Source organism: Erythrolamprus reginae, chromosome 8, assembly GCF_031021105.1.
Source record: "Erythrolamprus reginae isolate rEryReg1 chromosome 8, rEryReg1.hap1, whole genome shotgun sequence".
Taxonomy (NCBI): domain Eukaryota; kingdom Metazoa; phylum Chordata; class Lepidosauria; order Squamata; family Dipsadidae; genus Erythrolamprus; species Erythrolamprus reginae.
This window is the reverse complement of record NC_091957.1, coordinates 18,728,856-18,756,844: the sequence shown is the minus strand read 5'-3', so window position 1 is coordinate 18,756,844 and position 27,989 is coordinate 18,728,856. Positions and strand designations below refer to the sequence as shown.

General features: G+C 46.2%; 1 protein-coding gene across 2 annotated transcripts; it reads left to right on the top strand.

Annotated features, from left to right (window-relative positions):
- Positions 1–183: 183 nt before the first annotated feature.
- Positions 184–27,835, top strand: LOC139171181 (probable glutamate receptor). Of its 2 annotated transcripts, XM_070759093.1 has the most exons (11): positions 184–238; positions 3,416–3,513; positions 7,568–7,596; positions 9,503–9,544; positions 11,290–11,469; positions 14,270–14,496; positions 15,813–15,904; positions 20,011–20,228; positions 21,807–22,029; positions 23,015–23,262; positions 26,864–27,835. In XM_070759093.1, the coding sequence occupies exons 2-11, from the start codon at positions 3,447–3,449 to the stop codon at positions 26,957–26,959; spliced, it is 1,422 nt and encodes a 473-aa protein (XP_070615194.1). In that variant the 5' UTR covers positions 184–238; positions 3,416–3,446; the 3' UTR covers positions 26,960–27,835. The 2 variants fall into 2 exon arrangements, with proteins under 2 accessions (XP_070615194.1, XP_070615195.1); XM_070759094.1 differs by lacking the exon at positions 184–238 and having other exon boundaries at positions 3,395–3,513.
- The last annotated feature ends 154 nt before the right edge of the window (positions 27,836–27,989 follow it).

The window sequence follows — 27,989 nt, the reverse complement described above, 5'->3', positions numbered from 1 at the left end:
GCCCGTTTTCACCCCCTCTGGGCCCGAAGGAGGCCGAGGAGAAGGGAGAACAATACTTCCCCTCTTCAAATTTCCCCAGCCTCCCCCTCCACCCCTCCCCAACTCCTCCTCTCTCCCAAATTGGACCCTGTGGCTGATTGATGCGGTCATTTTGCTCCAAAGCGGCTCATCAGCGCCGGCTGCCTTCTGCTGCCACAGATCAGGAGCTCTTCTCTCTCTGCTGAAGGTACCACCGACGGTAAGTGAGACCTCTCTCTCTCTCTCTCTCTCTCTCTCCCTCTTTCTTTCTTTCTCTCCTCTATGATTCTTCTCCTCTCCTCTCCTTTCCTCTCCTCTCTTGGAAAACTCTTTTCCCACCCTTAAAAGGTTTTTGCAATGCACTTTCCAGGTTCATTCAACACCCCCACCCCACCTAGGAAGGAATAGGGAAGTGCGATTGAATAAAACTTCAGCAGCTTGGAATTTCTTTCCATTTTGGCTTCGAGCAAAAAAGTTTGCATCAAAAGTCAGTAGAAAAAATTTCCAGGGAGAGGGCAGAAGAGAAATGACAAGCAGCGAGGGTCTTGCTGAAATCATCCCTTTAACTGATATATTTTATCTTAATAATAATGGAATACCAAAAGCAAACGAAAAAGGATACCCAGTAGTTTGGTTTTTTGTCTTTGCTTTGAGTGTGAATTGAAAAAAAAGAAAGGAAAGGAAAGGAGAAGGAAGAAGGAAAGGAAGGAAGGAATAGAAAAGAAAGAGAAACGGAGGAAAGGAAAGGAGGAAGAAGGAATGGAAAGGAAAGGAAAGAGGGAGGAAAGGAAAGGAAGAAGGAATGGAATGGAAAGAAAAGGAGGAGGAAGGAAAAGGAAGGAAAGGAAAGGAAAGAGAAATGGAGGAAAGGAAAGGAAGAAGGAATGGAAAGGAAAGTAACGGAAGGGAAGAGAAAGGAAAGGAAAGAGGGAGGAAAGAGAAAGGAAAGGAAAATTATTTGCGTCATTTTCAAATCCATTTGAATCAGTTGCTATCTTAGGAGTGAGGATGGCGCAACAAGTATCCTTCACTTTATATATATATTAAATGCAGTTTAAAATCTTTTCTGCTTAATCTCCCGCTGGATAACGATGACTTTAGAGTCTTTACAAAACTGTTCAGCCAGAAGAAAGTTTTCATTTTCGAACGTTTTCACTACAATATCCTGCTTTTGTACAGAGATAGTGGCTTTGGTTCAAGACCAATAAATAGGTCTCCAAAATGTAATGTAGGCTGGATGGGCTTCTCCATTTAGATCCCAATGGTTGCAAGAATCTATAACCTTCATCATGTATTTTACTATGTGTATATAGATATATACCCACTAAAACCCTCATTGTGTATTGGACTAAATAAATACATAAATACATAAATAAGTAAATAAATAAAATTTATTCTTTGCCCTTCCTTTCACATTGACCGTTTGGAAATGCAGATTTCCACAGGAATTAAAACCCCACCCTTCTTAAAATTAGAAATTTCACTTCCTCCCATAGTCACAGAAACATATATTGTCGCCTTCATCCTTGTATTCAATCAATTCTCCATCTACAATTCCACCTCTAAATATATAGACAGTGATCCCTCATTTTTCGCGAGGGATGCGTTCCAAAACCACCCATGAAAAACGAATTTCCGTGAAGTAGAGGAAAGATAGTTTTTTTATGTACAGTGATCCCCCGTTTATTGCGTCCCCAACCATTGCGAATAGGGTACTTCGCTATTTTTCAACCCGGAAGTCAAAAATACCATCTACGCATGCGTGCCGGGCACGCATGCGTAGATGGCAGCGGCTTCCCTGGGTCTTCCCCCTCTTGCTGGCGTCAGCGAGGAGTTTCCCCACCGCCCACGCAAACTCCTCGCTGCCGCCCGCCCTTCGCCCGCCCACGCCGTTCATTCTCGCCGCACGGGCCTGTCCACGCTGTCTCTCGGCGCTTTCCAGCTGAGTCCGGGAGCGAACTCGCTCCCCGACTCAGCTGGAAAGCGCCGAGAGACAGCGTGGACAGGCCCGTTCCTTGGCGCTGTCACTCGGGGCTTTCGTGCTGAGTCCGGGAGCGAACTCGCTCCCCGACTCAGCTGGAAAGCCCCGAGAGACAGCGCCAAGGAACGGGCCTGTCCACGCTGTCTCTCGGCGCTTTCCAGCTGAGTCGGGGAGCGAGTTCGCTCCCGGACTCAGCACGAAAGCGCCGAGAGACAGCGCCCCCCGGACCCCCAACCCGGGTTTGGGGGGTGGTAGGAAGCTCCCATTGTTGGCGGAGACCTTTTAAAACACTCGCGCGGCTTCCAGGACTCGGTTTGGAAGCCGCGCGAGTGTTTTAAAAGGTCTCCGCCAACAATGGGAGCTTCGTAGCACCCCCCCCGAGCCCCCAACCCGGGTTTGGGGGGTGGTAGGAAGCTCCCATTGTTGGCGGAGACCTTTTAAAACACTCGCGCGGCTTCCAGGACTCGGTTTGGAAGCCGCGCGAGTGTTTTAAAAGGTCTCCGCCAACAATGGGAGCTTCCTAGCACCCCCCAAACCCGGGTTGGGGGCTCGGGGGTGTGCTAGCGAGCCTCCCATGTCGGCGGGGATGTTTTAAAACACCCGCGCGACTTTCCAATGAGTCCCGAAGACAACGCGTTTGTCTTCGGGACTCATTGGAAAGTCGCGCGGGTGTTTTAAAACATCCCCGCCGACATGGGAGGCTCGCTAGCACACCCCCGAACCCCCAACCCGGGTTTGGGGGTGTGCTAGCGAGCCCCTCATGTCGGCGGGGATGTTTTAAAACACCCGCGCCGCCCCCAATCTTAGGCTCCTCGCTAGCGCTGCAGAAGTAAAAACACCCTCTGCACATGCGCAGAGGGTGTTTTTACTTCCGCAGCGCTACTTCGCGAAAACCCGCTCGTTGCGGGGGGTCCTGGAACGGAACCCTCGCAAAGAGCGGGGGATCACTGTATTTAACAAGTATTTGGACTTTTAAAACCCACCCTTTGCATTAAACTGTCATTCTATAATGTTTTCTCAGCTGGAACTACGTGTGATATCCTACCAGTTTCTTTAATAGAGTACAGTAGTACTGTAGAAGAATTTTATGAATTTTTAAAGCATTTAAAATTTTCAATGGATTTAATGGATTTAAGCCTTGTTTGAAAACCCGTGAAGTAGCGAATCCGCAAAAGGTGAACCGCATAGGATTACTATATATATATATAAAAATGTTGAATACAGTCAAGCTACGCTACCCCATTGCTGCAGACTAGATTTAGCTGCCTGCCAAAATTATTCCAAATATTTGCTTAAAAGGCTTGGTTTAAATCGCGTGAAGTCTTCATGGCTGGCCCCACTGAAATGACATCGAATAAATAAATATACTCTTAATTCACCATGCGATTTATTCATTTATTTGCTTTCTTTTGACAGAGGGCCATCCAGTAGAAAATTCTGCACCGTGATGGGCAAAGCTTTTGGCTTCATCTTTTGCGCTGCCTTCCTTTTGCTTGGACAACCTAAATGGACAGGTGAGAAGGAAAAAAAAATCTGAACTTTATCCCCTCTCGCACAACGCTAGAGTCCACATCCTCCTCATTGAATTATGCTCAACATTTGAAAAGTAATATAGGCAATTAAAAAATTGCCTAAATTGCAAGTGTGTTTTAAAGCCCTTCATGGCACCAGACCATCTCCGGGACCGCCTTCTGCTGCACGAATCCCAGCCACCAGTTAGGTCCCACAGAGTGGGTCTTCTCCGGGTCCCGTCAACTAAACAATGCCGCTTGGCGGGACCCAGGGGAAGAGCCTTCTCTGTGGTTGCCCCGGCCCTCTGGAACCAACTCCCCCCAGAGATTACAATTGCCCCCACCCTCCTTGCCTTTCGTAAGCTATTTAAAACCCACCTCTGCCGCCAGGCATGGGGGAATTGAGATACCCTTTCCCCCTAGGCCTTTACAATTTTATGCATGGTATGTCTGTATGTCTGTTTGGTTTTTATTATAATGGGTTTTTAATGGTTTTTAGTATTGGATTATTATTATATGCTGTCTTATTATTGCTGTTAGTCACCCCGAGTCTCCGGAGAGGGGCGGCATACAAATCCAACAAATAAAATAAATAAAAATAAATAAATAAAATAAATAAATAAAAAATTGCCTAAATTGCAAGTGTGTTTTTCAGGACTGAGATTGCCCACGGTTATGTAGAAAGAGGAAACACTTTCTACATTTTAATCATCTTAAATATCTTAAATAAAGAAGTAAACGCCCCCATTGACAGATAACAATGTTATCCGTTAATTTCTTTTTTAAAAAAAACATGTCGACTTTGTGAAAAAGACCTAAAAAGCCAGGCGAATAGTAATGTGGAACAGGGCTGTTTGTTTTATTTATTTAATTTTTGGAAAGGGTTCTTCCTCTTGATTAAATTAATTAAATCAGAGATGATGGACCGCCTGATGAATATTTGTCTTCTTCCAGATCTATTTCTAACAGGTGTCAAAAACCTCATCAGTTCTGTTTGTAACCCTAAATTTGGACTCTCCCTGGGCTCTGCCAGATAAACACTCTCCAATCTTTAATTAATTTAATTAATTTGATTTCTATGCCTCCCAATCCCAATGGGACTTTCCCCCACTTCTGCAAAAACGTAGAAGATGCATTTCTTTTTGATGGGCTCAGATTCGAAGTTTTAAAATAGTTGAACGAAGGGATTTTGATCTCACTAACGGCTGAGCTTTGGCTTTATTTCAATTATTTAAACTAACTTTAAGAGTTTAGTGGTCAGGTTTCAATTGGCTGGCGGGGAACTTGTCTTGTTGAGTGTTTTGTGTTGCCTTGAGCAAAAATAATAATAAAAAAGATTTACTGTACTTTTGCAGCAGCTGGAATGTAAGCAAACACAAATAACCACAAATTCAGGTTTGATGTCAGTGAAATCTCGCCTTGAGCTTAAATTCTCTTTCATTTACGGAGGTCTTTTTTCTCCGCCTCTCAGAGTGGCTTCAACAAGAACCTGAAAAGTTTATCTCCACCTTTTGTTCTATGCCATGTAGTCCCCAAATGGGGAACCAGCAGCTTTCCTGTTCGAGGGGACTTTGCCAAGAATTGGGGAGTGTTTGCCCGGATTAATGCCACATACCTTGGTCTTATTCTGGATTTAAGTCATGTTTCCCCCCTGGTCATTTAGATGACAGATTTGACCTTTCTCTGTCAAAATTTCCCTTCCTTCCTTCCCTCTTTGTCCCATTCTCATCTTCCTTCCTTCCTTCTCCCTTTTCCTGTTCTTCATTCTTTCCTTCCTTTCTCTTTCATTCCCTCATTCTTTCCTTCCTTTTATTCCTCCTTTACTTCCTACCCTCTTTTTCCTGTTTTCATCCTCCTTCCTTCCTTCCTTCTTCCCCCTTTGTCCCATTCTCATCTTCCTTCCTTTCTCTTTCCCTCATTCCTTCCTTCCTTTTCTTCCTCTTTACTTCCTTCCCACTTTTTCCTGTTCTTCCTTCCTTCCTTCTTTCCTTCCTTCTCCTTTCCTCCCCCCCTCATTCTTCTACCTTTCTCTCTTCCATCCTTCCTTCCTTCCTCCCTTCCTCCCTTCCTTCCTTCTCTTTCATTTTTCCTCCCTCCCTCCCTCCCTCCCTCCCTCCCTACTTCAAAGTCAATTATAGATGAAATGACACAGAAAAGTATATATTTGGAATGTCATTGCATCACCCAATAACTTCAGGATGCAAAGTGAGTGAAAATGTTATTTTTTTTAGTCGCCCATCCAGTTAGGTGGTATACTACTACTACTACTACTACTACTACTACTACTACTACTACTATAATAATAATAATAATATAGATAGCCCTTAACTTAACAATTTCTTTATTTAATGCCTGTTGAAAGTTGAAATGGCAGGGCAAAAAGTGATTTACTGTACTACCATTTTTCATACTTTTTGCCACATCTCCGTGATCAAAAATTCGGACTCTTGTCAATTGATTCACATTTATGACCGCTGCACTGCCCTGGGAGGTCACATGACCTTCTGACCAGCAAAGTCAAGGAGGGGAACCAGATTCAGTTAACGACCGTGTGACTAACAACTGGAGCGACTCACTTAATGGCCACGGCAAGAAAAGTTGTAAAACAGGCCCAAACTCTCGTCACTAACCGTCTTGCTCAGCAACGAACCGTCGTGTAAGTTCAAGGAATACCCGTATAAAAACCAGCATTATTTCCCCCTCCTTTCCAGGACAGTGGTACCTCTACTTAAGAACGCCTCTACTTAAGAACTTTTCTAGATAAGAACCGGGTCTTCAAGATTTTTTTGTCTCTTCTTAAGAACCATTTTCTACTTAAGAACCCGAGCTCGGAAAAATTTCTCAGGAAATTAGAGAGCGGCACGAAAGCCAGGCCAGTTTCCTGCCATTCCCCCTTTAATCCCGGCCATCTCGGGCTTTTCTGGGCTGCCAGAGGAGCCTTTCGGTGGTGCTTAAGGAAGCTTTGGCAGTCCAGAGCGAACAAAGTGTTTTCCTTTCTCTGGGCACTTGGAGAGGGAATAAACCTCTGCCAGCGCCCAGAGAAAAGAAATGCTCCCTTCGCTCTGGGCAGCGACTGTCCTCCTCCTCTTCTTCCTCCTCCTCCTCTTCCCACCCAAATTCCAAGCTTTTATTTTTTTCCTAATGGGTTTGCACACATTATTTGCTTTTACATTGATTCCTATGGGAAACATTGCTTCTACTTACAAACTTACTTAAGAACCTGGTCACGGAACGAATTAAGTTCTTAAGCAGAGGTACCACTGTACTTAATTTTCAGCATTGGAGGCCGTTTCCTCCCAACGCTGCTTAGGAGCTCGAAATAAATCCAAAACCCATGTCGGATTTGGGTGCTGAACAATCGCTCCTGTGGAGAGCTCCCGGACTGTTACCGCTGCCGATTATTTACGGCTCCTTTTTCAAAGGGCCGGTTCTTTTATTTATTTTTTCCCTCCTGGTTTTTTGTTGTCGTCCCCCATCCCACCCCCACCCCCAATAATCCTCGCAGGCATTTTTTACAATTCCTGTCCCAGGCCGCCCAAAACCGTTGATGCTGCCAAAATCTTCAATGAGCCTCCTTGTTTCCTTGCACCGCTCCAGCACAGGGGTTGCGAAAGGAGGCCAAGGGAAGTCCTGCTGGCTCGAGCAGGCGGCTGTTGAAAAGAAGACAAGGGGCGTCTTTGGGCCGCTCTCCAGCTCCCATGGGGAGATGCAAACGGGCTGGAAAAGTTTTTTTTTTAAAAAGGCCCTTTATAGCCAGATAATTCAAGAGTTCGGCTCAAGCCAGCAGAGGCAAAATGGATGAACATTTCTTCCCTCCCCCCCTATAAATACGAAGGGTCGCCCAGAAAGTAATGCACCACTTTTTTTCTTCTTCAACAATTGTTTATTGAACACAATGAAACTTAACACACAAGAAAGAATGGTGTTTCTTCTACGCTCCCTATTTTTTCCACGTAATCTCCATCCCGTTCTATGGCCTTCCTCCAGCGAGACACAAGGTTGTAAAACTGCAGCTGTTTATAGCAAAATTATTTCCTCTCCTTCCCGTATTTTTCAGACGCTGCTGAAGGGGATTCCAGCCAGAAGGTCAGTATCGATTTTTCTCAACATACTGACGTGGCCTGTAACTTCTAACGCAGTGTTTCCCAACCTTGGCAACTTGAAGAGATCTGGACTTCAACTCCCAGAATTCCCCAGCCAGCGGATGCTGGCTGGGGAACTCTGGGAGTTGAAGTCCAAATCTCTTCAAGTTGCCAAGGTTGGGAAACAGTGTTCTAACAGATGGGAGGGTGGGGAAGTAAAGGCATTTCTCCTGCCATAGGTACACACGCACTCCCCTGAAAACACAAATTACTCAGGAGACAAACCCTCACAAGACGTCACACAATTTCTGTTTATGAAGCAGCTGATTGGAGATGAATTGTCTGAAATGGTGTAGGTTCTCCTGCTTGAGCAGAGGGTTGGGCTAGATGACCACTGCGGTGGTCATCTAGCCCAAAAAGAGGGTAAATCAGCACCTAAAAAACAATAACTTATTGGACCCAAATCAGCATGGCTTTACTGAAGGCAAATTATGTCAGACTAATCTCATTGATTTCTTTGACTATGTCACAAAGGTGTTGGATCAAGGTGGTGCCGTGGATATTGCCTATCTGGACTTCAGCAAAGCCTTTGATACAGTTCCACATAAAGAGCTGATAGATAAATTAGTGAAGATTGGACTTAATCCCTGGATAGTTCAGTGGATTTCAAGCTGGCTGAAGCATAGACATCAGAGAGTTATTGTTAATGGCGAGTATTCTGAGCAGAGACCGGTTACAAGCGGTGTGCCACTAGGGTCTGTTCTGGGTCCTATTCTTTTTAATATGTTTGTGAGTGACATAGGGGAAGGTTTGCCTATTTGCTGATGACTCTAAAGTGTGCAATAGGGTTGATATTCCTGGAGGGGTCTGTAATATGGTAAATGATTTAGCTTTACTAGATAAATGGTCAAAGCAATGGAAACTGCAGTTTAATGTTTCCAAATGTAAAATAATGCACTTGGGGAAAAGGAATCCTCAATCTGAGTATTGCATTGGCAGTTCTGTATTAGCAAAAACTTCAGAAGAGAAGGATTTAGGGGTAGTGATTTCTGACAGTCTCAAAATGGGTGAGCAGTGTGGTCGGGCAGTAGGAAAAGCAAGTAGGATGCTTGGCTGCATAGCTAGAGGGTATAACAAGCAGGAAGAGGGAGATTGTGATCCCCTTATATAGAGCACTGGTGAGACCACATTTGGAATACTGTGTTCAGTTCTGGAGACCTCACCTACAAAAAGATATTGACAAAATTGAACGGGTCCAAAGACGGGCTACAAGAATGGTGTAAGGTCTTAAGCATAAAACGTATCAGGAAAGACTTAATGAACTCAATCTGTATAGTCTGGAGGACAGAAGGAAAAGGGGGGACATGATCGAAACATTTAAATATGTCAAAGGGTCAAATAAGGTTCAGGAGGGAAGTGTATTTAGTAGGAAAGTGAACACAAGAACAAGGGGATACAATCTGAAGTTAGTTGGGGGAAAGATCAAAAGCAACGTGAGAAAATATTATTTCACTGAAAGAGTAGTAGATCCTTGGAACAAACTTCCAGCAGACGTGGTTGGTAAATCCACAGTAACTGAATTTAAACATGCCTGGGATAAACATATATCCATTGTAAGATAAAATACAGGAAACAGTATAATGGCAGACTAGATGGACCATGAGGTCTTTTTCTGCCGTCAGTCTTCTATGTTTCTATGTCCCTTCCAACTCTTGTTATCCTGCTTGAGGTTGGTATTGAAGACCTCCAGGGTCCCTTCCAACTCTTGTTATTCTGCTTGAGCGGGAGGCTGGATTAGGTTACCTCCAAGATCCCTTCCAACACAACACTTGTCACAACATAACACTGTGTGTGATTTATCTTTCCTTCTTTGAGCACGCAGATAATTTTCTGAAATGTTCTGTTTGCAGGAGTGGGCCGATGGACCAATGGTCTACGTGACAACTATTCTGGTAAGGGTGAGGGTGGGGTTGGCTGGGCAAACAGCTCAGAATCCCTGTTGGGGATTACGACATTCATATACATGTAGGTCTGAACTTAGGACCAGAATAGATACAGGTATATGATGGATAGATAGATGATAGGCAATCGCTAAGCGAGACATTTCTTCGGTGAATTTCACTCCGTTTTTATGACCTCTGTCGCCACCATTGTTAAGCAAATTGTTAGAATGTCTAGGTAATATAATAAATCTTCAACAAACTTTTAACTAGAGTTAATGTAGCAATGTGGGTTAGGCAGTCAATGAATCAGACAGTACAAAATAGAACAATATTATTATATACAGATAGGCAAATAAACAATAATAGTTACACAGTCCAATATCATACACATATAATCCTAATACAGTAGTACCTCTAGATACGAGCTGCTCTACATGTGAGTATTTCAAGATACGAGCCAGGAGGGGAGAGACATTTCTGTTCTAGTTCCGAGCTAAAATTCGGGATACGAGCCGAGCTTCCACTAGGTGGCGCAAGAATCCTTGCTTTTGGTTATCTCGGAGGGGAAAAACAACTTGTTCCAGATACGAGTGCCTCGAGATACAAGCTCCCTTATGGAACGAATTATGCTCGTATCTAGGGGTACTACTGTAATGGTTTACAAACCAGGTTATCGCACACAGCAAAATATACACACAGCAAATATAAATCTCTCTAGTATAAACTCCCCCGAGAGGAACATTGCTGGTTTCCTCTTATGTCCAAACAGCACATGTCTCTTAAAGGTACAGTCTTAAACTTACATTGTTAGACTATGTATTGCAACACCCAACATACAGTATACTAACACAAATTACTGCAGCTGTTAATAAAATGAGAGTCCCTTGCCCAGTGTCCAAATGTAACTCACACAACCATGGAGACGCTGCACGAAAAACGGTCCTAGGTCGCTTTTTTTCAGTGCCGTTGTAACCCCTAATGGTCACTAAGTGAACTGTTGTAAGTCAAGGATGACCTGTATGCTTAATAAAAAGCCCTCTCCTCAACCCATTGTCTGGTTGAACCTGAAGGAGATTGTCTTATGATTATTGGGGTGATCCCCAATCTCTTAGGGGAGACACAACATTTTTGTGGCCCTGACGATGCCCCGAACATGACATAGGAGGGAAGTCCTTGGAGAGGGGCAGCATATAAAATCCAATAAATAAATAAATAAAAATAAGTTCAAGGATGTTCATAACATCTTTGAAGGCCAGGGGACGGAGTGATGCAGGGATGGGGTATCACTTTCCGCACCCGGGGCGATAGAAGGAGCTGTGTCAACTCTAAAGCTGGCCCAACTGAGGCCATTTTGGAGGCTTCAGTATTACGAGGGATAGGGAGGGGCGAATAGAGATATCTGGGGGTTTGTAGTCAAAGCAAAATAGTTTCCTGAGAACCAAGGTCATTCGCACAGGTGGCTGAAGAGAGGAGGTGCAACGTTGCCAGGGAACCGGATAGCCCCTTTGATTGGAACATGTGACTGATTGTTTGGAAAAGGGGGTGGGGAAACTTTCACTTTTAATGAGGCGAAAACCACGGGAACTTTCAGAGTCGGTTTTCACTGCCCTGTGCCAATATGATATATCCAATCAAGTTGTTCTTGAGAGGAATGTACCTTCCTGGGAGTTCTGTTTGATATGGGTCTATTCCTTGGAAGCCTGACAGGCCGGTCAGAAATAAATATTTCCCTTGCTTTGACAACCCCACCACAGGAAGACCCTTACGTGATGGTCAAGGGTTCCGGGTTAGAAGGCTACTGCATTGACCTGCTGGAGAAACTGTCGGAAATGATTCATTTCAAGTACAAAGTCAGCATCGTGAAGGACGGGAAATACGGACGTCTCGGTGCGAACGGGAATTGGTCGGGCATGATTGGAGAAGTTTTGAGGAAGGTAAGATTTCGCTGGAAGGGATGCTCCTCAAACTGGGAGAGTGTCAGGCACACCCACACGCATACACACACACTCACACATCCCATATGGATGTCACGGTAAAGCGACATTCACACAACCAGTTTGGTAAACAGAGTTCCTAAACAATATAGTTAAGATAGATAGCTGCTATTATTATTATTATTATCATCATTATTATTATTATTATATGAAGTTGTCATATTTTATATTTCATATTCATATAACACAACTACTGGATTGCAGTAGGTTTTCTTATCGTCGACTTACAGAATTTGGCTGGAAGCCAAATTAAGGAAGCCAAGAATGTAGACTTTTTAAAGCACAATCCGAAATACAGAAACGGAAACTAGATCTCTAAGATGAACGATGTTGTTCTCCGCACTAAAGTGACGCATGCCTCCATCTTAAATAGCTTGAGGGCATGGCCCAGTAGTCAGCAGTGCTACTCACAAGTAAACCTCCTCCTGAGTAACCACTCATACCTCCTAGAGGCCCTGCGAACCCTAGCATCCCAAAGAGGTTCATCCTCTTCTCCTGAGTCACTCATTTCAGGAAATGTAGAAGGCCCTGGTTGCTCTACAGCCTCTGACACCATCTCCTCCTCGTTGTCAGTCTCGGGTGCCAGGAACACTGGACGCCTGTACCACACATCCACAGTTTCTGAGTCCTCTGGGTCCATTACTAATTGCGTAAGACGCAAGCAGGCCACAGCAGTTATCTTGTAATTCTTGACCTCAGGAACATTTTGCCCCCTTCAGCTTCTAGACTTCACTCCTTCCCTTCTTCTGCCAAGGCCTTCTTCCTTCCTCTTTTATCAATATTTCTCCCTTCTATCTTTTTTTTCTTTTAATGACGCCATCATCCCTTGCGGGGTGGAATCTTGGGCAGCTGAATAGAGCTACCAGAGTGTTCTTTACTGGCCCACTGCCTTTCCCTCTCGCCATTGCGGAGTTTTGTTCAGCAGATATATTTCTCAGTTTGCCCAGAGAGGGAAATATCTGCCTCTGCCTAGGATCGAACTCACAAGCCTCCTGATTTGGAGGCGAGAGCTTCGCCTCTAGGCCGCCACACCCACTCTTTCTCCTTCTATCTTCCCCCCCCCCTGTTGGGGGAGAGTTTTGCGCATGTGGATGGTAACCCCACCAACTAGCCACAGTTCACAACTATACCTAATTAAAGTCTTGAATGAAAAACACTGAACCAAATGCTTTCTTGTAAAAATATCTTTTACTTTTCTTCTTAGCAAAATGTATCTCTAAATAAACAATACAGTGGTACCTCTACCTAAGAACGCCTCTACTTATGAACTTTTCTAGATAAGAAACGGGTGTTCTTATTTAGAAAAAGGCAAGGAAAAGCCTCCGTGGGGCCTCTCTAGGAATCTCCTGGGAGAAAACAGGGCCAGAAAAGGCGGGGAAAAGCCTCCATAGAGTCTCTTTAGGAATCTCCTGGGAGGAAACAGGGATGGAAAAGGCGGGGGAAAGCCTCCGTGGGGCCTCTCTAGGAATCTCCTGGGAGGAAACGGGGCCGGAATAGGTGAGGAGAAGCCTCCATGGGGCCTCTCTAGGAATCTCCTGGGAGAAAACAGGGCCAGAAAAGGCAGGGAAAAGCCTCCATAGGGTCTCTCTAGGAATCTCCTGGGAGGAAACAGGGCCGGAAAAGGCAGGTAGAAACCTCCGTGGGGCCTCTCTAGGAATCTCCTGGGAGGAAATGGGGCCGGAATAGGTGAGGAGAAGCCTCCATGGGGCCTCTCTAGGAATCTCCTGGGAGGAAACAGGGCTGGAAAAGGCAGGGAGAAGCCTCCGTGAGACCTCTCTAGGAATCTCCTGGGAGGAAACAGGGCCGGAAAAGGTGGGGGAAAGCCTCCGTGGAGTCTCTCTAGGAATCTCCTGGGAGGAAACGGGGCTGGAAAAGGCGGGGAGAAGCCTCCGTGAGACCTCTCTAGGAATCTCCTGGGAGGAAACAGGGCCGGAAAAGGTGGGGGAAAGCCTCCGTGGGGTCTCTCTAGGAATCTCCTGGGAGGAAACGGGGCCGGAATAGGTGAGGAGAAGCCTCCATGGGGCCTCTCTAGGAATCTCCTGGGAGAAAACAGGGCCAGAAAAGGCGGGGGAAAGCCTCCATAGGATCTCTCTAGGAATCTCCTGGGAGGAAACAGGGCTGGAAAAGGCAGGGAGAAACCTCCGTGGGGCCTCTTTAGGAATCTCCTGGGAGGAAACAGGGCCTCCACCCTCCCTGTGGTTTCCCCAATCGCACACATTATTTGCTTTTACATTGATTCCTATGGGGAAAATTGCGTCTTGTTACAAACTTTTCTACTTAAGAAGCTGGTCACAGAACGAATGAAGTTCGTAGGTAGAGGTACCACTCTACTATCATACACTACTATTACATCCACTACTGCAACCAGCCACAAACCACTAAGCTCTAAACCACTATAACAAACCCACTAAGCATAAACCACTCACTACAACAAACCACTCCATAACAAACCACACCCATGCAAGGGTGTTACTCCTTATATATAGGTTACGGCCAATCAGGTTTCAGCACAGTTAGCAAACCCATGATTACACACTGATTACGGCTTACGTCAGCCTTTCCTATGGTTACAGACCATTTTCTCGCATTGTAATATTATCTCAAGAAATAAAATTATTTCTGACACCCTGAAAAAAGGAGCAAGTTTGCAGGGTCTGGGATGAGGGGTCATCTCCTCCTCTGGGATGCCCCCAGCCCTCAACCCCGTCCTCCCATCTCCTCCTCCTCCTCTTCCTCCCAGGAAGCTGACCTGGCCGTGGCTCCTTTGACCATCACGTCGGTCCGAGAAGAAGCGGTGGACTTCACCCAGCCCTTCCTGCACACCGGCATCGGCATCCTGCTGGAGAAGGAAGTAGCCCTGGAGGACGCCTCCCTCTTCCACTTCCTGACCCCTTTCACCAAGGAGACCTGGGCCGGCATCCTCCTGGCTTACCTGCTCTCCAGCCTGTGCCTCTTCTTGGCCGGAAGGTGAGTAACACGCACCCACCTCCTAGCATCTTTCGATTTCAAAGTGACCCAAGAGCCAGGGGATTCCTTCGCCCAAGTTAGAGGCCAGGCGGGACACAGAAACGTGATCAAATTCACAGGAGGAGGACAATAAGACCACCGGCACAACTTACGACCACAAATTTATGTTGTCAAATGAAAATATTTGTTGTGGTTTTGTTAGGACTCTGTCCATAACTGTTGGGTTGGCAATATATTGGCTGCAGGTTAGATAGATTAGATTAGATTATGGATGGATGGATAGATAGATAGATAGATAGATAGATAGATAGATAGATAGATAGATAGATAGATAGATAGATAGATAGATAGTAGATATGGTTGGTTGGTAGGTAGGTAGGTAGTAGGAAAATAGAATGAAAGATAGAGACTTGGAGAGACAGACAGACAGACATTGGTAGATGATAAATAGATGGATGGATGAATGGATGGATGGAGAGACTAGCAGACAGACCACTGTAGATGATAGATAGATAGATAGATAGATAGATAGATAGATAGATAGATAGATAGATAGATAGATAGATAGATAGATGACAGACAGACCGACAGACACTGGTAGGTGATGGGTGGTTGGATGGATGGATGGAGAGATAGACCGAGACACTGGCAGTTCATAGCTTATTTTTCTGAATCACCCTCTCTGTTTCTCTTTGTCTGGCTACTCGCTATTAATGGCTACTCTATGTATGCTCTGCAATAGCTCTGCAGTCTCTCTGTATTGTAGTCATGTATTATAGCTAAAATGTTATTTAGGCTTGATATCTTTGTTTACTGATTATGACAAAGACAACTGGTAAGAAAGTCTATGTACACTGCTCAAAACAATAAAGGGAACCCTCAAAAAACACATCCTAGATCTGAATGAATGAAATATTCTCATGGAATCCTTTGTTCTGTACAAAGTTGAATGTGCACAACAGCCTGTGAACTTGATGGTCAATCAGTGTCGCTTCCTAAGTGGACAGTTGGATTTCACAGAAGTTTGATTTCCTCGGAGTTATATTGTGTTGTTTAAGTGTTCCCTTTATTTATTTTTTTAGCAGTATATATAGATAAATACAATATGATGAAATTGAATGTAAAAATAAATAAGCTGGACAAAAGGGAAATCGCTTTCTTTAAGACTGGCAAGGCAGGGGCACGGAGTTCACCGTGCCTTGGGTGGTTTGTGCCTAGGTTCAAACTGTTCTCCTGAGCATGAACAAAGGGCTGGTCTTAAGGAACCCCTTCCTCCAGCACAAAAGCACAAAAGTCTTTGCTTTGCTTCTTCCTAGAATGAGCCCTTCGGAATGGAACGAAAACCGGGAAAATAACTTCTCCTTCCTCAACAGCCTGTGGTTTGGTGCTGGAGCACTCACCCTGCAAGGTAGGGTCCAAAATTGAAGACCGTTCGGTAGGCAACGTCTGAATTATTGCTCCTTGGAGTCCAATTGAAGGCCGCTGTTTCGCCAGCCTCGGCTGATCACAAAATAATAATAATAATAATAATAATAATAATAATAATAATAATAATAATAATAACAACAACAACAACCCAGGTTGGATCTGCTTCACTGCCTGGGGAAAGGAGACTACTAGGAGATCCCAGGAGGGGGAAGGTCTTGTGGGAATCTTATGAAGCCCTACTAGTTGAGTGAGATCTTGGGGGGTTGAAGAGATAGGAGGAAATACACTGTTCAAAAAATAATAATGGGAACACTCAAATAACCCATCCTAGATCTAAATGAATGAAATATTCTCATTGAATACTTTGTTCTGTACAACAGCGTGTAAAACTGTCCATCAGTGTTGCTTCCTAAGTGGACAGTTGGATTTCACAGAAGTTTGATTAACATGGAGTTATATTGTGTTGTTTAAGTGTTCCCTTTATTGGAGCAGTGTATATTAAACATCATTGCAAAATTAAAAATTACATATATTTTTCTCTCTCTTGCTTATCAAAGTTGTAAAGAATTCGTTTGGGGACATCAATAGAGCTGGATGATTTTCTATATTTTGGGTGCGGCTTGAGGGGGGGGAAATTCACCCCAAAAAAGTAGTCCTGGACGTCCAAGAGTCCATTTAGTGACCGTTCCAAGTTACAGCAGCCTCAGAAAAAACCTGACGTGCAATTTTTTAGAAAGGGGAAGAGGAGTAGAATATAAGGTCCTTGGCGGTCTCTAAACTCACTTGTTTTCCTGCAGACGTTTTGCGGCCCAACTAGGGTACACCATCAGTGCTGCTGGTAGAAGGAAGTAGAGTTTGCAGATGGGGGAGAAGGTGAAGGAAAGAAAGAAGGAAAAGGAGTGATGGAGAAGGAGAGCTGTGAGAGTCCTTGAAGATGTTTTCTTGTAGACGTCTTGCAGCCCAACTAGGGTACTTCATCAGTGCTAGAAGAGGGAGTAGGATTTGCAAATGGAGGAGGAGGAAGAGAAGGAGAAGGAAAGAATGAAGGAAAAAAGAGTGATGGGGAATGAGAAGGAGGAGGAGAACTGAGGGATCCTTGGTACTCAGACTCGGTAACTTATATCACTAGCCATTGATGATGTTACCTAGTTTGGTTGCAAGATGTCTGCAAGTGAACAATCCAGCTCCAAACTTTATCTTTGCAGCCCTGAAGTTAATTAAAGCTAGAGGTAAAACAAGCAGGAAGAGGGAGACTGTGATGCCGCTGTATAGAGCGCTGGTGAGACCCCATTTGGAATAATACTGTGTCCAGTTCTGGAGACCTCACCTACAAAAAGAGATGGATAAAATTGAAGGGGTCCAAAGATGGGCTGCACAAATGGTGGAAGGTCTGAAGCATGAAACTGATCAGGAAAGACTTCATGAACTCCATCTGTATAGTCTGGAGGACAGAAGGGAAAGTGGGGGACATGATGGAAACATTTAAATATGTTATAGGGTTCAATAAGGTTCGGGGAGTGTTCTGTCTGGGTGCCCCCAGACTTCAACACCAACTGGAAAAAGCAGCCAGACACGCTGGTAAAAGCAAAAGCACTTTATAGTTTGAAAAATAAACACAGAGAAAAACCTGTTCTTCCCAACAGGCAGGCTATGAGACTTCACAGCAGAGTCCTGATGGCCAGACAATACAGCAGACTTCTTGCTGGCACACCCAGCACTGTAGAGAATAAGACCCACACCTTTGTCCCCCAAGGTTTCAGTATTCAAAGTCACAAACCAGAATTCCAAGACGCCAAAGATCACAGCGAGGTCCCAGGACTCCCAAAGATAATACAGTGATCCCTCGATCATCGCGAGGGTTCCGTTCCAGGACCCCACGCGATGATCGATTTTTAGCGAAGTAGCGGTGCGGAAGTAAAAACACCATCTGCGCATGCGCAGATGGTGTTTTTACTTCCACTGCCGCCCGCCCTTCGCCCGCCCACCCCGTTGCTCGCGCCTGGGGTGCGCGCGCGCTTGGGGACACCCCAGCTCCGCTTCCCAGCTGGGAGGCGGAGGTGGGGTGTCCCCAAGCGCGCGCGCTTTCCCCAGCAACCCGCGCGCGGTGGGGACACCCTAGCTCCGCTTCCCAGCTGGGAGGCGGAGGTGGGGTGTCTCCAAGCGCGCGCGCTTTCCCCAGCAACCCGCGCGCGGTGGGGACACCCTAGCTCCGCTTCCCAGCTGGGAGGCGGAGGTGGGGTGTCTCCAAGCGCGCGCGCTTTCCCCAGCAACCCGCGCGCGGTGGGGACACCCTAGCTCCGCTTCCCAGCTGGGAGGCGGAGGTGGGGTGTCTCCAAGCGCGCGCGCTTTCCCCAGCAACCCGCGCGCGGTGGGGACACCCTAGCTCCGCTTCCCAGCTGGGAGGCGGAGGTGGGGTGTCTCCAAGCGCGCGCGCTTTCCCCAGCAACCCGCGCGCGGTGGGGACACCCTAGCTCCGCTTCCCAGCTGGGAGGCGGAGGTGGGGTGTCTCCAAGCGCGCGCGCTTTCCCCAGCAACCCGCGCGCGGTGGGGACACCCTAGCTCCGCTTCCCAGCTGGGAGGCGGAGGTGGGGTGTCTCCAAGCGCGCGCGCTTTCCCCAGCAACCCGCGCGCGGTGGGGACACCCTAGCTCCGCTTCCCAGCTGGGAGGCGGAGGTGGGGTGTCCCCAAGCGTGCGCGCTTTCCCCAGCAACGCGCGCGCGCGTGGGGACACCCTAGCTCCGCTTCCCAGCTGGGAGGCGGAGGTGGGGTGTCTCCAAGCGCGCGCGCTTTCCCCAGCAACGCGCGCGGGGTGGGGACACCCTAGCTCCGCTTCCCAGCTGGGAGGCGGAGGTGGGGTGTCCCCAAGCTCGCGCGCGCTGCCCGCCCGCCCACGCTGTTGCCGGCTCCGCTTCCCAGCTGGGAAGCGGAGCTGGGGTTTCCCGCGCGCGTGCCGCCCCCCAGCCCACGCCGTTGCTCGCGCCGCCGCTGGGGTCTTACCGGGGCAAGAGGGGGAAGACCCAGGGAAGCCTCTGCCCGGCGGGGAAACTCCACCATCTACGCATGCGTGGAAGGGCACGCATGCGCAGATGGTGGAGTTTACTTCCGGGTTGAAAACTCGCGATATAGCCCTTTCGCGATGCTCGAGGACGCGAAACTCGAGGGATCACTGTACTCCACAAGCCAGGAAGGGTGGGTCTGCCTTTTCAGCCTTTCCAGAGAGCACCACACCCAAACCCAGCTGTTGCCTCTTTAGTGCTGAAAGTACCTGGCTAATTGTCCCCTTCGTTGTGTTGCTCTTCTCTGCCGGAGATCGATGATTGCTTGTGCATTTTCATCTAAGGAATCCAGGCTGCTTGCTGGGGAGAGTTCCCTCTCGGGGGACTCTGGCTGTCCTCCCTCTCCCTCAGCCTGAGATTCCTCCTCCCCGTCTGCCTGAACCTCCTGTTCCTCATCCTCCCCCTCTGAGCAGGAAGCCGGCAGAGGATCAGCCGTTCCCTGAGGGGCCTCAGACGGAATCACAACAGGGAGGAAGTGTTTTTAATAGGAAAGTGAACACAACAAGGGGGCACAATCTAAGGTTAGTTGGGGGAAAGATCAGAAGCAACGTGAGAAAATATTATTTTACTGAAAGAGTCGTAGATGCTTGGAACAAACTTCCAGCAGATGTGGTTGGTAAATCCACAGGAACTGAATCTAAACATGCCTGGGAGAAACATAGATCCATCCTAAGATAAAATACAGGAAAGAGTATAAGAGCAGACTAGATGGACCACGAGGTCTTTTTCTGCTGTCAATCTTCTGTGTTTCTATGTTTCTAATTCTTAGCGTCTCGGCAGTGAAGGGCTACCAAAATTTTTACTACCACACTGTGGATGTGGCTTATGCAGGACACCCTGCATTTTCTTTCAACATCTTTCAGTGCAAATTGGGTGCTCTGGAGTGGAGCTCCATTTTTGCTACCCCAGTGTCCCGTCCCCCTAGCCCTGTCCAAGCAGTAGCCCTCCCTTGCGTCTCGGCCACCTTGACATTTTTTGCAGACAACCGAAAGGGCTCCGATTTCCTCCCTCCCTCCTTTGTCCCGCGCAGGCACCATCCCTCCGCCTAAGTCACTTGCCGTACGGGTCATCTCCGCCATCTGGTGGCTGTTTGGCATTGTGGTGCTGTCGGCCTACATCGCCGGCTTCAGCTTCGTCTTGGAGTCGTCGGCCGAACACATCTCCATCGAGAAATTCGAAGACCTGTTGAAGCAGAAGAAGCTGGAATTCGGGACGATGGAAGGCTCTTCCACGCTCCAGTATTTCAAGGTCAGCCGCTCGGATCCACCTGGGCGGATCTCCTCTTTTGGCCGCGGGGTTCACACAAGATCCTCTTAGCTCCTGAAAGGAAGAATACGGGAACACAACAGCGCCCCGAATGTGTTTTGTATTTTCAGCGTCTCAGGATTTGCCACAAGGCCACAGCAGCTTTTGTCCTGCACTGGGCATCCCAGAATCCCCCCAGACAGCACAGGGCCCCCAAAGACGTCTGGGAGTTGGAACTGCGGTGACACATTACATCACTTGGGGTTTAATTGCTTAGACAATGTATTAGCCGCCTGCTCTCTCTCAGCAGGTTTAGGTGGCTTACAAACACACAGTATAGAATTAGTGGGGGTGTGGGGGTGTAAGGCCCACTTACACCCCCACTACCCCCCCCCCCGTGTCAATACAGTACGTTTGGTATGGAAAGGGCACCGGTGGGGGAGGGATGAAGGATGGATGGACAGACACCTGTAGCTAATAGATAGATAGATGACAGACAGACACTGGTAGGTGATGGATAGTTAGATGATGTAGATAGATGGATGGATGGATGGATGGATGGATGGATGTACCCCTGTAGCTGATAGATAGATAGATAGATAGATAGATAGATAGATAGATAGATAGATAGATAGATAGATAGATAGATAGATAGATGATAGATAGATAGATAGATAGATAGATAGATAGATAGATAGATAGATAGATAGATAGATAGATAGATGACAGACAGACACTGGTAGGTGATAGATGATGTAGATGGATGGGTGGATGGACGGACGGACAGACACCTGTAGCTTATAGGTAGATAGATTGCAGACAGACACTGGTAGGTGATAGATAGTTAGATGATGTAAATAGGTAGGTAGGGAGGGAGGCAGGCAGGCAGGCAGGCAGATGATAGATAGATAGACAGACAGACAGACAGACAGACAGACAGATAGATGATAGATAGATAGATAGATGATAGATAGATAGATAGATAGATAGATAGATGATAGATAGATAGATAGATGATAGATAGATAGATAGATAGATAGATAGATAGATAGATAGATAGATAGATAGATAGATAGATAGATAGATAGATAGATAGATAGAAAGAAAGAAAGAAATATGGGTGGGTGGGTGGGTGGGTGGGTGGGTGGGTGAATGGATGGATGGATGGATGGAGAGTGGGAGAGAGAGGCAGATAGACAGACACTGGTAGATGATAGAGAGAGAGAGAGAGAGAGTGAGAGACAGACAGACAGACAGACACACACACACACACACAGTGTTCAGGAGTTTTTCAGGACTCACACGCCTTCTTCTGAATTCTTGCCTTCCATTCCTGCCTGGTAGATTCAAGAGCAATGGCAAATTTTTCCATTTCAAGACTTGCTTCAAAAGCAGCTTGAATTGGATCCAAACTTCAGACTCCAACAACGTTGCCTGTTCCAAATCCTAATTTGCAAATAAGACTCAGCAGCCAAATGAAGGCGGCGCTGAATTTGCACCAAGCCGGCTGCGTTTGCATGCTTCCCCCCACCAAATGACCCTTGTCCTGCCAGGGGACCAAGCATCTGCTTGTACCCACAGAATTCCAACAGTCCCGTCCAGCAGATGATCTACGAGTCCATGATGAAGACAGAATTCGTTATGACCGAGAGTTACCAGGAAGCCATTCGGCGGGTGCTGGATTCCAATTACGCCTTCATCGGAGAATCCATTTCGCAAGATCTCGCCGTGGCCAAGCACTGCAACTTAATCCGGGCCACGGAAGTACTGGGAGCCCGAGGTTTTGGCATCGCAACCCCAAAAGGTAAAGATAGTGGAAGGGTGGGGAGATAATCACTTTTCTGCTTGGCGTGACAGCTGAGCAGTAATTAAAGTCAAAATTAAACACCGAAGTAGTTTGATTTTGTTTCCGAAACACCAAAATATACAGCCTTAACCCATTGGCTGAGGGCCTCAATTACGACAAAAGAATGCTTATTGCCAAAGAGTCTGGGTTACTTCAAGGCCAATAACCAGTGTCCAACTCCCCCCCTTCCCGAAGATTTGTAAATAATGTCTCTGAACTAGGCTGAAGCAAGGGTACTCACAGTTTTTGCAATAGCTACAGTTTTTCATAAAGCAATTGTCCAAAGGCTGGGTTTCTCCCAGGAAGCAGGGATGTTGGTTTAGAGAAAACTCTGGATCTGTTTCTCTTTCTCTGTTAAACCACGAACGATAACTCCCGCATGAAACACTCCCCTTTTATGCATGCTGCAGAATTCCTGATGACTCTCAACCATGATTGAGATTTCCTCCAGCATCTGTGCAGCTGCTTCTGTCTCCCCCTAATCCTCTTTCGCTCTCTCTCCTTCTCTTTCTCCCCCCGCTTTCTCTTTCTCTCCCACTTTCGCTCTCTCCCTCTCTCTCCCTATTTCTCTCTCTCCCTTTCTCTCTTATTCTCTCCCTCTTTCTCTCTCTTCCTCTTTCTCTCTCCCTTTGTGTCCCTCTTTTCTCTTATTCTCTCCCTCTTTCTCTCTTATTCTCTCTCCCTTTCTCTTTTTTTCTCTCCCTTTCTGGTGCTCTCTTTCTCTCTCCCTCTTATTCTCTCTCCCTTTCTCTCTACATCTTTCACTACTTCTTACTTTCTCTCCCTTTCTCTCCCTCGCTTTCTCTCTCCCTCTCCTTTCTTTTTTCTCCCTCCCTCTCTTTCCATTTCTCCCTCTCTCTCCCTCTCTTTGTCTCCCTCTTTCTCTCTCCCTCCCTCTCCCCCCATCTTTCTCTTTCTTCCTCTCCCTCTCTTTCTCTCTTAGGATCCCACTGGACCAGCAAACTTTCCGTGGCCATCCTGAAACTCGGCGAATCTGGAGACCTGGATTACCTCCGCAGCAAATGGTGGGAGAGCAGCTGTTCCCACGAAGACCACGACAAGTGGAGCCCTCTGAAGCCCCAAAGTCTGGGGGGCATTTTCCTCCTGCTGGCACTGGGCCTGGTCTCGGGGATGCTGCTGGCCGTGATGGAGCTCTCCAAGCGGAGCCGTCGCACGGCTGACCAGGAGAAGGTGAACGGGCTTCTGTTTCTCCCGTGCTAGCGGGGGAAGCGTCAGAGAATGCTGGGAATCCAAACATTTTAATAACACGCAGATAGTCCTCAAGCTTACAACCTGCAATTGAGCTCCGCATTTCTATTGCTAAGCGAGATAGTTACTCATGAATTGCACTCCATTTTACCACATTTCTTGCTTAAGCTCCTAGGTCATTTTTTCTCCAGTGCTTTAACTTCCAATGGCCACTAATGTTGCAAGCACTAAACGGGCAGCACCAAAGCTTTAAAGGTTTAGTTCAGTTCTGGAGACCTCGCCTACAAAAAGAGATGGATCAAATTGAAGGGGTCCAAAGACGGGCTACAAAAATGGTGGAAGGTCGGAAGCATAAAACATATCAGGAAAGACTTCATGAACTCAACCTGTATAATCTGGAGGACAGAAGGGAAAGGGGGGGACATGATGGAAACACTTAAATATGTGAAAGGGTTCAATAAGGTTCGGGAGGGAAGTGTTTTTAACAGGAAAGTGAACCCAGGAACAAAGGGGCACAATCTGGGGTGAGTTGGGGGAAAGATCAGAAGCAACGTGAGAAAATATTATTTTACTGAGAGTCGTAGATGCTTGGAACAAACTTCCAGCAGATGTGGTTGGTCAATCCACAGGAACTATATGTAAACATGCCTGGGAGAAACATAGATCCATCCTAAGATAAAATACAGGAAATAGTAGAAGGGCAGACTAGATGGACCAGTAGGTCTTTTTCTGCCGTCAATCTTCTGTTCCTATGTTTAAGCCACCATTTCCTCTTGTCTGAACCTTTCACATATTCTCATAAAAAGTCATTTTTAGTCTCTTTTAATCTCCTTTCATTGGGTCCTCCAATGTGTCGGAAGGCTCAATTGTTGCCCCCTCCTCTCCATCTTTACTGGCTTTCAAAACCTTCTCAGAGGTCTTTGACCATTACCGCTTGCCCTTCCCTGTGCCTTTCTGCAAAAATCTGAATTCCTAGAAAACAAGATTTTTTTTTCCAAAAGGAAACCCCACAAATGAACCTCAATCCCCTGCAGAATCCTACACTTTGCAATCATTGGTGTTTTCTTTTTAAAAATGCAATCAATCAATCAGAATAGAAAGCTTGAAGGTCTTCTAGTCTAGCCCCCTGCTGAAGTGGGAGACTTTTAGACTTATTTCCCACAAATGTTTTAACTGATTTCTTCTTCAAAACCTCCAGTGTTGGAGCACCCGCTTCTGGTGGCAAGCAGTTCCACTGGTTAAAGGAGAGATTTCTCCTTAGTTCCAGGTTTATTTTATTTTATTTTATTTATTTATTAGATTTGTATGCTGCCCCTCTCCATAGTTTGCTTCTCTCTTGGATTAGTTTCTATCCATTGCTTCTTGTCCTGCCTTCGGGTGCTTTGGAGAATAAGTTGACCTCTTCCTCATCTTTGGGGCAGACCCTCAAATACCAGAAGACTGCTATCATGCCCCCCCTTAATTGAAATTGACATTCCCATCCCAATTTATTCGATGGGCTTTGCAATATGAATCACCCGACATTCTCAGAGGCTGCCAAATTATTATTATTAGTACAGTGATACCTCATCTTACAAACGCCTCGTTATACAAACTTTTCGAGATACAAACCCGGGGTTTAAGATTTTTTTGCCTCTTCTTACAAACTATTTTCACCTTACAAACCCACCGCCGCCACTGGGATGACCTGCCTCTGGACTTCCGTTGCCAGCAAAGCACCCGTTTTTGCGCTGCTGGGATTCCCCTGAGGCTCCTCTCCATGGGAAACCCCACCTCCGGACTTCTGTTGCCAGCGAAGCACTTGTTTTTGCGATGCTGGGATTCCCCTGGTGGGATTCCCCTGCAGCATCGCAAAAACACAGAAGTCCAGAGGTGGGGTTTCCTATGGAGGGGAACCTCAGGGAAATCCCAGCAGCGCAAAAACGGGCACTTTGGCTGGCAAAAGGGGTGAATTTTGGACTTGCACGCATTAATCGCTTTTCCATTGATTCCTATGGGAAACATTGTTTCATCTTACAAACTTTTCACCTTAAGAACCTTGTCCCGGAACCAATTAAGTTTGTAAGACAAGGTATCACTGTATTATTATTAGTATTAGAGATTATTTATTAGACTTGTATGCCACCCTTCTCCCTTCTCCAAATGTTATTATGGGTTTTTAAATAAAAAAACGGAGGGTGGGTGTTGGGGAAAAAACACCTTTTGTCAGTACCCTGTATGTAACTATACAATACATATAAACAAGGAATGTATGTTTATATGATATACCTTTAAGAGCTATATCATAGTTGGCCAGAAGAGGGAGCCAATGGAGTCCCTGTTTGGGGGGAGTTTTTTTACTGATGGTTACTGTGTGTGGATATTAATTGGTTTGTATTGGATATTGATATTGTATTTGTGTACAGAGATTATTCTACCTTGTTGCTGTACAGTGATCCCTTGTTTTTCGTGGGGGATGCGTTCCATTTTTAATGGATTTAAGCCCCCTTTGAAAACCCGTGAAGTAGCGAATCCGCAAAAGATAAACCGCGGAGTAACGAGGGTTTACCGTATATACAGTGGTACCTCGGTACTCAAACACTTCCTTTCTCGTACATTTCGGATAACGAACAAAATTTTCGGCAAAAATTTGCTTCGGTATCTGAACAAAAATTCAGATACCGAACAGCCAGAGAAAATTTTGTTCATTATCCGAAATGTAATCCCGGCAGCTTCAGGGGGCTGAGGAGCTCTCTAAGAGCTCCAAGCTGCAGGAAAGGTGGAGCCAAAGCAGCTTCCCTTCATTACGTGACGTTCCCGGCGCTCTTGCTACTGGAAGGGAAATCGCCACTGTTGCAGCCACAGGGAAGGAGAAAGTTTTTGAAGCTGCTTACAGGTAATAAAAGGAAGCAATGAGGAAAGGAGCCCCCCAAAGCTGCCAAGATTGCAGCAGCCCCCACCTTTCCTGTAGCTTGGAGTAGCGAATTTATTTATCCCATTGGAATTAAAGAAAATAGATTTAATTGGTTCCCAGCGAGTTAACAGGGGCTGGGAACCAATTAAATCCATTTCCATTATTTCCTATGGGATAAATAAATTTGGTACTCGACCAAATCGGTTCTCGACCACACTTCTGGAACGAATTGTGGTCGAGTACCGAGGTACCACTGTAATATATAGAGTAGTACCCCTAGATACGAGCCTAATTCGTTCCAGAAGGGAGCTTCTATGTCGAGCAACTCGTATCTGGAACAAATAACTTTAGACGTTGTTTTTCCCCTCCGAGATAACCAAAAGCAAGGATTCTTGCGCCACCTAGTGGACGCTCGGCTCGTATCCCGAATTTGAGCTCGGGACTGGAACAGAAATTTCTCTCCCCTCGTGGCTCGTATCTTGAAATACTCGCATGTGGAGCAGCTCGTATCTAGAGGTACTACTGTATTTTTGTACTGGTTTATGTGTCTGAACAGTCCATTACTATTACCACTCATACCTGACACTGTTTTTTGAGTTGTTTTGTGGATATAGTTTTCCCTAAAGAATATCACCTTTTAACCTCCTTTCCCTCCCCCCCTCCCCCATTCCTCTCTTTTGCCGATCACAGAGATCTTGCTGTTCGGTGTTCACCACGGAGCTGAGCCAGCGGTTCCAGGCACGAGAAATCAAGAGGCAGGAAAGTGCAGAAAAATCCAAGGCATGAACTTAAAACAGGGCAAGGAACCTGCAGCCAAATTTCCAACGAACTGGTCCCCCCCCTCTTCTTATCTTTCATCCCCCCCCCCCTCCTATCCATTCTGATATTTTTTTCTCCTCCCCCCAGTAATAATTTTTTTTATAACACTTAGCAGGGAGGTTTTATTTGGGGGTGCAAAGAAGGAAAAAAAAATAAACCTAGCATAGTTTCTCACTGCTAAGGCAAAAAAAAAAAAAAAATCCTCCCCCCCACCTCGTTAGACAAACGGATTGTCAGCTAACCCCGGTTTTGGCATCTTTTTTTAACATTATCTAACTTTCCCATCAGTAGCGTTGTGGACCGACTGGTTTGGTGGGGTTGGTGGTGTGGAAGGGGGCTGGTGTGGCTCCGTGTCCCACATAAAGAGGGCCTCAGTATGTAAGAATTGAGCGAAAGGGGGGGGCGCCTATTGAAAGTCAAAACTGAGCTTTGTGACCCGCAAGGATACGTTTCTAGTCCTCAAGAGCCTCAGAAAAAAAATTGAGAGAACTATTGGTACGGTGACTTTTCTAGACGGTTCCTTGAAATTTCCCGGCGGGTGGGGAGGGAAATTGTAAAACTTTTGGCTAAATTTGCGAGGGGAGATCCTTTTTTCTTGGTCCCTTTGCTGATTTTAAAAAGGGATGAGATTTTTCCAGAATTTGGGAAGATTCCTGGGTGGGTCTCGCTGGGGGGGGGGGAGGTTGGAAGACACCCCCCCTCCTCTTAAAAGTGGCGGCCTGCCCCCCCCCCATTGCAAAAGGAAGAGGGTCTGATTTTTTTTTCAAAGTCCAAGGAAGGATCCATACAAGCAAGGCGCCTAGAAGTTACACCACGACTAAATAAAAGAATGTTGCGACAAAATGGTCTAATTTTATATATATATATGTGCAACTCGCCAACTCATGACTGTTTTTTTTTTTTAAAGACCCTTTAAATTGGGAGGGTTGGCAGAGAAGGGGGGTTTGGGACCATGGAAAGCTCATCTGTTGGGACAACAGCCTGGTTTTTCATGGTT

Bases quoted from the DNA above. Each gene is read 5' to 3' on its own strand.
- LOC139171181 (XM_070759093.1), top strand. From the start codon at position 3,447: ATGGGCAAAGCTTTTGGCTTCATCTTTTGCGCTGCCTTCCTTTTGCTT. The intron at 7,597-9,502 runs GTCAGTATCGAT...TTCTGTTTGCAG, and splicing joins AAGGGGATTCCAGCCAGAAG to GAGTGGGCCGATGGACCAAT. The intron at 23,263-26,863 runs GTGAACGGGCTT...TGCCGATCACAG, and splicing joins GCACGGCTGACCAGGAGAAG to AGATCTTGCTGTTCGGTGTT.